This window comes from Asterias rubens, chromosome 3, assembly GCF_902459465.1.
Source record: "Asterias rubens chromosome 3, eAstRub1.3, whole genome shotgun sequence".
Lineage (NCBI taxonomy): Eukaryota > Metazoa > Echinodermata > Asteroidea > Forcipulatida > Asteriidae > Asterias > Asterias rubens.
The window spans coordinates 5457581-5467509 of NC_047064.1; the positions used below are offsets into that span (position 1 = coordinate 5457581).

At 40.9% G+C, this 9929-nt stretch overlaps 1 protein-coding gene across 1 annotated transcript; it reads right to left on the reverse strand.

Annotated features, from left to right (window-relative positions):
* Positions 1-1601: 1601 nt before the first annotated feature.
* LOC117287795 (kelch-like protein 3) lies at positions 1602-9079 on the reverse strand. The gene is made up of 2 exons (XM_033768312.1): positions 8872-9079; positions 1602-4068 (listed from the first exon to the last, which is right to left on the reverse strand). The coding sequence occupies exon 2, from the start codon at positions 3973-3975 to the stop codon at positions 1630-1632; it is 2346 nt and encodes a 781-aa protein (XP_033624203.1). The 5' UTR covers positions 3976-4068; positions 8872-9079; the 3' UTR covers positions 1602-1629.
* Between the last annotated feature and the right edge of the window lie 850 nt (positions 9080-9929).

Below are 9929 nucleotides of genomic sequence, written 5' to 3' on the forward strand. Positions count from 1 at the left end.
GCAAATACTCGGTACGCGCACATTGGGCGTGGAACGAGGTGCATTCTGGTATGGCTAGCGATCTAGTTTGACCGCAAGCTAGACCAACATGCACCTCTTCAACAGTCAACGCTTGCGCACTGGGGTATTTGAGGTCTATTATTACTCAGGAGCTTCTGCCCCCTGCGATTATGTCCACCAAATGACAAACTATGTACAGTTTTTTCTTCTTCTGATAGCGCCCTCTTTTGATCAACCCCTTCATGTTAACTTGGGACAACAGCTCCGGGGACATTATTTCTCAGGCCAATTTATGGGTGCGTTCGTTTAGCTTCCCTGGGTCGACCCCGCAGTACTCACTCGGGTGAGCCCCTGACAAGAGCTAATTGAACAATCACACTCGCCCTCTCGTGGTGACGGCATGCATCTCAGGTCACCCCCTCGTGACCCACTCCATAAGCAGGGCACTGGGGGCTGACCCAGTGAGCCCCGTCAAAGCTATTCGAACGTACCGTGGCAGACTGGGGTCGACCCAGGGAAGCTAAAACGAACGCACCCGTAGTCGGACTTTGCTATTAGTATGTTTATCATGTGATGCTTTGTAGTGCTTCTTGGTCTTACCATGTTAAATGGATGTTGCGAGGGGTAAGAGGAGGGTTACATGAAAAAACTAACCAGGCTTGTCTAACTACGGTATAGCATGTTGGAACTACGACAACAGTGTCTTGTCAAGATTCTATATGTGCACTACATTAGTGACGGGTGAATATTATCATTTTGCATTTTAAATAATTTTTTTACACAGCTACCAACGTGTTAGACAAGGAGAACTTGATTTTATCTCAAAGAGGCACTTTAAAAGCGCTATTCCATCAATGAACTACACAGTCAACATAACAATTAAAATCTTTGAACTGATATCGTCACCTTTTGCATAGTACCTCGGGTATCATACAATTCCTCTTAGTCAGTTTGGTCATCATATTTATCCAAGCTGTATTTGCATAATATTACTAAAACGAATTACTGTTTTATTTGCGATGACATATAGCAGGCATTACTTAATGTACCATTATACACTTCATTACATCAAATCAGGATATACATCTACAAACGTCTAGGAAGATCACAATGTGTGGGGCCATTCACATTTCATAAGTTTAAAATAATGTATTGTTTGTGAAAAACATTCAACTGAGATTAAGTGTTAACTGTTACATGTCGCTATATAGGTCCTTCAGTTTAAAGGCACTTGACGCTTTTGGTAATTGCTCAAAATAAAAAACCCACTAAGTAACGAACAATGTAGAGCTATATAAAACACTTTGAGAAACGGCTCCCTCTGAAGTAATGAAGTTTTTTTTAGAGAGGCAATTTCTACTCCAATAATAAAAGATTCAGGCCTGAACCCTCTAATTAGGCATCTGAAAAGCACACATAATTGTGCAACAAGGTTTTGTCTTTCTTTTATCATTCTATTTGCAACTTCGATGACCGACCAAATGAGTCAAAACTTTCACAGATTTGTTATTTGATGCATATGTTGGGTTACACCAAGTGGGAATATACTGGTCTTTGAAAATTACTAAATGTGTCCAGTGCCTATAAGGTCTACTTTTTTTTTTTTTTCTTTTTTTGTGCGGCTTGATTTTACGAGTTTTTGTTCAGTCGTGCCAAGACACAGTTAAAAGGTGGCTGTAAGTTTGGCCAGTCACCTTTGTCTTCAACCCAGGAGAAGTTCTCAACATCAAGTCGGTAAACCTTGCTCTGTATTACTCCTGCTGATTCCTCCCCCGTGTCGCCACCAAACACGTAGAGTTTCCCGCTGTGATTGACCGCACAGTAGTTCACCTTACCCTCCGGTAGCTCCGGGCCGAATCTCCACTCGTTACGGTCCGGGTTGAAGATCTCCACGGACTTCAGCATGTTCTCAGGTTGCTTCTCACCGAGGGCTACGCTCCCTCCAAGCATGTAGATCTCTCGGTTCAGGACGGCAACTCCCGAACTCGTACGTGGCAGAATCATGGTGTTAAGAGAAGTCCACGAGTCGAAGCGTGGGTTATAACATTGGACATTGTCTAGGATAGTGTCATTAGTCTCACCTCCTAAGGCATAGAGCTTCCCACCGACAGCAGCTATGCAGTGACTCCTGGCAGCTTGGGGCATCGGTGTGACCTGACGCCAGACGTTGGTACTAGTGTTGTAGCACTCCATGCTATTCAGGATACCGTCCGTACTGGCCCCACCACTTGCATAGATCATACCGTCTAGTACGGCCATGCTGAAATAATTGCGCGGGATATTCATCGCACCACGCGGTAGCCACTTCTTGTCAAAGTGGTCGTATTGGAACAGGCCACCACGACGCTGGGCGAAGCGTCTGCCGCTAAACTCTTGCGGCGACCGACCAGCGACGAAGAGGTTGTTTTCCCCGGAGACGACGCACTCAGCGTACTCTATCATGTCGGGTAGAGGCTTGATTCTGTAACGGTCATTCGTCCACGTTTCCGGTATGGACTCTACGTGATGTGTGAGGAAGACAAACATGTCCTTGATGGGCATCCCTCTTCTGGTGTTGGTGTTCAACTTGGTCAGGTCCAAGTCCTGACGGCGATCTCTCAGAACGTGGTACTGCAGGGCAGCGTCGATCAGATGCTGAACTGATTTATTATGGACGATAAGTCGATCTCTCTCTACCACGTCATGAATGTAGTACGGGCTTATCAGAGCGAATCTCACGTGGCTTATGACGTCAAGGAGATCACCGCGTCTGTTGTCGAGATCGTCCCTGACCCAGGCGATTGATGCTTCATACAGAGTCTCCTCTTGGTCGACATTGAGGTCATCGCGACTCAAGAGGTCAATCAGCCGATCTTTGGTGAGCTGTAGGAACTCCTCTTCCTTACAGACTTCAGTGAAGTTATCACTGATCATGTCGATGGAAAGCTCCTGCAGACGTGTGCAGTCGTGGGCAACGGCAAAAAAGTAGATGCCGATGCTGTTGGACAGAGTCACGTGTCTTTCCAAGAAGTGTGCGCATGCGTCTCGAAGGGTATCCATTTGGAACATGTTGACCGCTAGTAGGAGGCCCTGTACGTTGTCTTCGTTAATCTCAATAGTTGTAGTGTAGATATAGTCTAGGACGAGACGCAGAGATGGAGTATCAACCACACCTATGCTTATCCTGTCCTGTCTACTCTCGGCCAGGTCTGCAGTGAACATGGCCTGAAAGTAGGGACTCGAAGAGGCCAGGACGCAACGATGACATGGGAACTCCTCGTCACCCACACAGAGAATAACATCTACCAACTGTTTATCCTTATAAAGCGCCTGCAATCCAGAAATCATGGAGGCCATTTGCTTTTCATCCGTGAATTTATACTTGTCTGGGAAACTGCCGAGGGAACTTTGCCGCGAAATAGTCTTAATTGCGCTGCCCTCTCGGGAGGGTTTCTTCTCCAACACCGGCTTTGCTGTGAAGGTTGTAGCTACACCAGTAGTGTATGGTGACGCAGACCTTCCCCGGGGTTCCACGCTGTATGAACCCACCCCGGATGTAGCACCGTAAGAGGTATTAGATCGATCCCCGTAGCTCGAGGTTGAGCCTGTGTACGGATGAGACGCTGCTGCACTGGATGGAGTCATGTAACTGGCACCTGTGGATGGATATTGTGCAGCAGTACTTGATGCTATGGGATAAGTCGCTGCTGTTACCGAGGCCCTCGCTGTCAATGGGGACGCCGTACCCGAGGACGATTCCGCGGGTGTGGTATGAGTCGATGAAGAGGAGGTTCCGGTCACGCTGGAGGTATTAGCGGCTAGCCCCTCAGAGCGAGTCAACGAACGACGCTCAGTCCGAGGACGGTACGGTGACATGCTGTAATCTTCACTCAGGTCTCTCAATGAGGAAGCTAGGGCCTCCAGTGTATTGGGGTCCATGCTTCGGGGCCTATTATTGTTGTCCATCTTGGGTGATCGTCTGGTGTGAATAGACATCCAGAAATGGGTTCATCCGTTACGGGGAGATTCGGGGAGACTATAGTGAAACTTCTCCGTCGAGAAAACCTGCCAAAAGTGAAATGCAAGGACCTGCAAAGAGACAACATGAAAAGTAGAGTTCAGAATCTTGAAGTTGAATCAAGTTTTTCAAGGTATATTTCAGACACGTTTAACACTTCTACTTTGTTTCCTTTCTTCAATCCTGCTAGCACCTAAATTCATACCTGTGAGAATGTGACGTTAACATTTCCAGTGCACTACAGTAGGGCCCCACGCCATTATTAAGGCTTTGTATTTTTCTCATTGGTCTAGCAATCAGGCCTACATCCAGGCTAGGCTGCTATTTAGTGGCCGCTTATAGCCGACCGGTTTCTCCTTGAGGAATTTAAAGGCAGTGGACACTATTGGTAATTACTCAAAATAATTATCAGCATAAAACCTCACTTGGTAACGAGTAATGGGGAGAGGTTGATAGTATAAAACATTGTGAGAAACGGCTCCCTCTGAAGTGACGTAGTTTTCGAGAAAGAAGTAATTTTCCACGAATTTGATTTCGAGACCTCAAGTTTTGAGGACTCGAAATCAAGCATCTGTAAGCACACAACTTCGTGTGACAAGGGTGTTTTTTTATTTCATAGTTATCTCGCAACTCCGACGTCCTATCGAGCTCAAATTTTCACAGGTTTGTTATTTCATGCATATGTTGAGATACACCAAGTGAGAAGACTGGTCTTTGACAATTACCAATAGTGTCCGGTGTTTTTAACCAAACAATTTCGTTAAAAGGCAAATAAATCCGTGTAAAACTCTATTTGTGAAATGCCTCTGAAGTGTCCCACAGAGCACCAAAATGTTAGAAAAATTCCCGGGCCATCAAGCGGGCCCCAGACCCAACTTGAGTATCTGGAACACGTACCGAGGAAGAGTGTTGCCCCTCCTAACTGGTATTGGAACAGCAGTAATAAGACAACCAACATGTGACTGCGATAGACCATTAAGTTGAACTTAACTCATTATTGCATTGCCAGATATATTATGTTCTATTTATTGACAGTGAAACAGCAGCATTTAAATATTCCACTAGAATTGTGGGACATCCTTAAATTTGTCCAAAAAAATATTTAAACAAATATTAAATAAATACAAAATAAATAAATAAATAAATAAACAACAACGAAGTAAGATTAATATTCCTCCCCAAGATTCAGTGTTGCAATGCAGGAGTATGCCAATCGAAACCTTGTGTCAAGGACAAATCCTTCAAACCTTGGCCTCCCTGGGACACCGTAGGTGTGAGTTCGGTTATAATGATACACTAGTCGGGTAACGGAAGAGACGGCCGTATCCGAATTGGCGTCTGCAACTACGGTTACGGCTGTTGCTAAGGGTGTTGCTAAGGACCTCCTATACCTCATACGCATAATGACTTACTTATATATAATAATAAGATAATAACAACTTCTTGGTGTTAATATTAACGAGATAATCTACATCATAAAGACATTCAATTATATGTTCCTGATGTAAATATAGAAATCTTATATGAAGAGGTAGGCCTATAGATTATTAATTGTGAAAAGAAGGTTGCGTTAATTAAGTACTTATTCTACTACAAGCATTTAGCCCACTTAGACATACAAATAAGACATAAATAACATCTTGGTGCAAATATTAAACGATACAATCTAAATCATAAAGACATTCAAAATATGTTCCTGATGTAAATTATAAATCTTGAGGTAGACAAATTGTGAAAAGAAGGTTGCGTTAATTACGTACTTGTGTACTACTGCAAGCATTTAGCCTACTCAGATATATAAATAAGACAATAATAATATCTTGGTGTTAGTACTAAACGAGATAATCTAAACATCATAAAGATATTCAAAATATGTTCCTTCAGATGTAAATATAGCCATCTTATAATATGAAGAGGTATAGACTATTAATACGTTGGCACGTAGTCAGAATCAGCATCTTGTGCTCAGCGGTATGCTTGGAATTTACTGAGTTTGCTGAAAGGAATTCTGGCTCATGACGTTTTGGACTCGGGGAAATCTTTCACTATGGATCCTGACGTGCCAGTCGGTTTGTAGTCTGATGCAGTTGGAATTTCAAAGTCTCATAGCGAAACCTTTGTATCATGGTTTTAGCTGGGGGAATTATTCTAACTAAGTTTGCAAGGAAATTAAAATGACGAAGTTTACCAAACGCAGCAACAATGTACAAGCTTAAAGGCAGTGGACACTATTGGTAATTGCTCAACATAATTATTATCATAAAACCTCACTTGGTAACGAGTAATGGGGAGAGGTTGATGGTATATAAAAACATTGTGAGAAACGGCTCTCTCTGAAGTGATGTAGATTTCGAGAAAGAAGTAGTTTTCCACGAATTTGATTTCGAGACCTCAGATTTAGAATTAGGTCTCGAAATCAAGCATCTGAAAGCACACAACTTCGTGTGACAATGGTGTTTTTTCTTTCCTAGTTATCTTGCACCTCCGACGACCAATCGTGCCCAATTTTCAAAGGTTTGTTATTTATGCATATGTTGAGATACACCAAGTGAGAAGACTGGTCTTTGACAATAACCAATAGTGTCCAGTCTCTTTAAGCCCTGTGTAATTTATTGCTTGAGACAATATTTTGTTAATCTTACCTGTCCATTAATTTGACCAAAACCAACGCGCATGAACATTTTGTTCTACTGCTTTCAAGTTGAAATGAAATGCTGTAGTTTGCCAATTTTACAAGCCTACAAAAGTTCTTAAACTTTATCTTTGTGTTTTCTTAAACAAATATGATATAATATTTCCTAAATTGAAATTATGTTTTATTGAATGCACATGGACCGGTAGATCGCACGTGAGTGTTCGATCTTAGCTTTTATGTTGTGTTATAATGTTGACGTTATATACTGTTAACTTGGTACAGTAATGTATGAGGTATGCCAGTGCGCAACAGAGAGAAAACTGCATTCGGTCATCGAATGTGAAATGTCACTCGGTGCAGCCGCATGAAGTAAACAAAATAAACATGTCATGTGTTTTACATTTTGAAACATGTATGGGCAACATACCGGTATCATGATGCATGCTAGGGGAGACAGAGGCCAGACCACTGAGTCATTTCACTTTAACCACTAGACTGGTTACTGATCATTGGACCTATGTTATCGTGAGCAAAGCGGTCAAGAATCCCGTCTCATCATAATACAATGTAACAGCGTATGCCAGCATTTATCATAACATGCATCATGGTACCGGTATACGTTCATTGCATCAGATGAAGTAGTTGTTGCTACGAAATCTCATGCATTTTGTTTTGTTTTAATGGTCTTTAAGTGCTACCATTAAGTTATTTGTTCTTTTCTTCTAGACTAACGCGTCTAACAAATTATTATGTTCAACATTTATCATAACATTGTGTATTCAACCGCCGATTACAGTCGCATTACAAGTACAAGTGATAATTAACATGTCAGCAAATTTAAATACTGAATGTGTTATTCTACTCGTATTAAAACACGCCCCCATAATATCTCCGGAGAGGATAACACAAATGACATTAAATGGAAATTTGAGTCGGGGATGTAGACACTGCTCTAGAAATGCAAAGGTCGTGGGCTCGAATCCCACCGAGGAATACGCAGGTGATTTTTTTTTCACAGAGCTTTTTATTATCATTTTAAAACAGCGAAGCCATTAACTTTTAACTTTTTTTACCGGGCGTATCCGATATTTCTTTAAACTTAAATTTGCATGGTTATACGGGACATTTGGAGGGGTGGGTGCACTTAAGGACGTGGTACATCAAAGGTATTAAGCACTTGTATTGCAAATATCTTGGTTTTAATATAGCACAACTTGTTTGAGACTTCGTTCGTGTGTGTTTTTTTAAATAATGATTTGTATGTGTGTGCCCTCCCGCGATTGGAATCACTATTAACTTAAAAGAAATTGTTACTGAAGATAAACTTTTAAGATCGAAAATAATTGTTACCAGATCCAATTATTTACAAACTTTGATTCACATTTTAAACAGCAGGTTTATTGAACGTGCAGTCCCATAATGAAAATCGATTACGTCTCGATAACAAAACCAACAAAACAAAACATGTCTGGCATTTCTTTAAATTTTAAACGACGATTTACGGTGAATAACTATATAAAATAAAAAATAAATCACAATTAGGCCTATTGATTTCGTATTGGACTGTTAACGGACAGAAGCAACAAAATGCGCATAACTCATTAATGTATAATATCGTATTCAGCTTGCTTGAATTAATACATTACTGTTTCACTGTTGCATTGCCAACCATTTGGTTGTCTAGTTTATTGTCGTTAACACGGCATCACAGAAAAGTTCAAATGTTGCTTGATTTGTTTTTAAAACAATTTTTCAAATAGTGGTTCATTTTAAACATTATGTAATAAGGGCCACTTAAATCCCATTAAGAAAAATAAGCACTAGTATTTTTTTTACCCAAACACCGATGTATATAAGCACAATTACAAATCGTTTTTTATTATTGTTTTTTAAGGGTTTTTAGTCCATTCTTTGGTTTTTATTTTTAAATTGTTGTCCTTTCCTCTTATCGCCACGGTGTTTTGTTGTTGGTGCAGTTTTTGTTTTCAATAGTCTGGTTTTGCTTGTGTTTTAATGTTTTCTTGTGTGTGATTTTTTAAATGTTTCAGTGCAATCTTTTTATATTGTATAATTCTATTTTATCGTTGGCAGGGGTCTGGTTTTACACATCTTTTGATGACAGTTTTTAAACTTTTGTTTTAACCTTGACAGCCCCTGTATAACTTGTGATTATTGTGTATGTCTAAAGATTTAAAATAAATAAATAAATAATACATTTCCAACATCATGGATATCTTACCTTAACGAGGTCGAGTTTAGTGGATGTAAGAACAGCTCCTTCAATGGTATCTCGCGTTATTATTTTATCCCAATGTCAAGATGAGGTAAGGCTATCCAAAGACAGTTGAAAAACATCCCGTTGTCAGCCGCCATACAAATAATCCAAAAGTATAAGAAAAAGGAAGATTATGTCTAAGATCGCAGCTTGACGGTCTAGAGCGGCGCTAGATTTTACCACATAGTCACGCCTCGACCAATGGCTTCCCGACATTCTAAGAGGTCAACTGCCTCATCGTCGTATATCCAGATCACGTGACCTATGTCGTAGGTATACAGACTGCAATGCGTGTATTAGTAAGCCAGGAATTTCTGCCGCGCCAAATAAGGAAGATACCCGCCGAACACGTCATTGGTTTCACATAGCGGGTATCTTACCGTTCTGGCTGTACTAAGGCATACCATAGCGCGTGAGATATTGTAATATTTTTGTTGAATGTGTAAAAACAAAGTTGCTGCGTGGATGTATGATAACTTGGCTGGCTTAAACAAATGGGCCTAGCAAAGTATTGTTATAACATTTATGTTTTGGCAATGAGGGATGGCTTGGGCAATTTGTTTTCAAGACATGCAGCGCCGCATGGCCTACTTGGCAAACAGGCCAAAGAATATTCTCGACTGTCTTAGACCTGTGCAGGAAACGCAGATCCGAAAAATTAATAACAGACGAAATTCTTGCCATCTCGACATTCCAAGACGTGCTTGTTGTGTACGTGAACAGCGGCACATTATACTGAGTGGCACGGGTGTTTTTTGGGTTTGAACAGCGCCACCTATGGATGGACTCTTAATGATTTTGGTTTAACTGAACATTTTTTTTTTTTAAATTGCTAAGATTGATGACCCCCTATAGTGAATTTTTTAATTTTTTTTTATTAAAGTACTCAATTCTTACAAGGTAACCTATATATGCATTTCAAGTTTTTCATCTTTCAAGCAAGTTTTGACAATCGGCTATTGTGCTTGTCACCGAAAAGTTACCCACACTCAACACATTCGGTTAAAAGTTTGTTTTGGGGA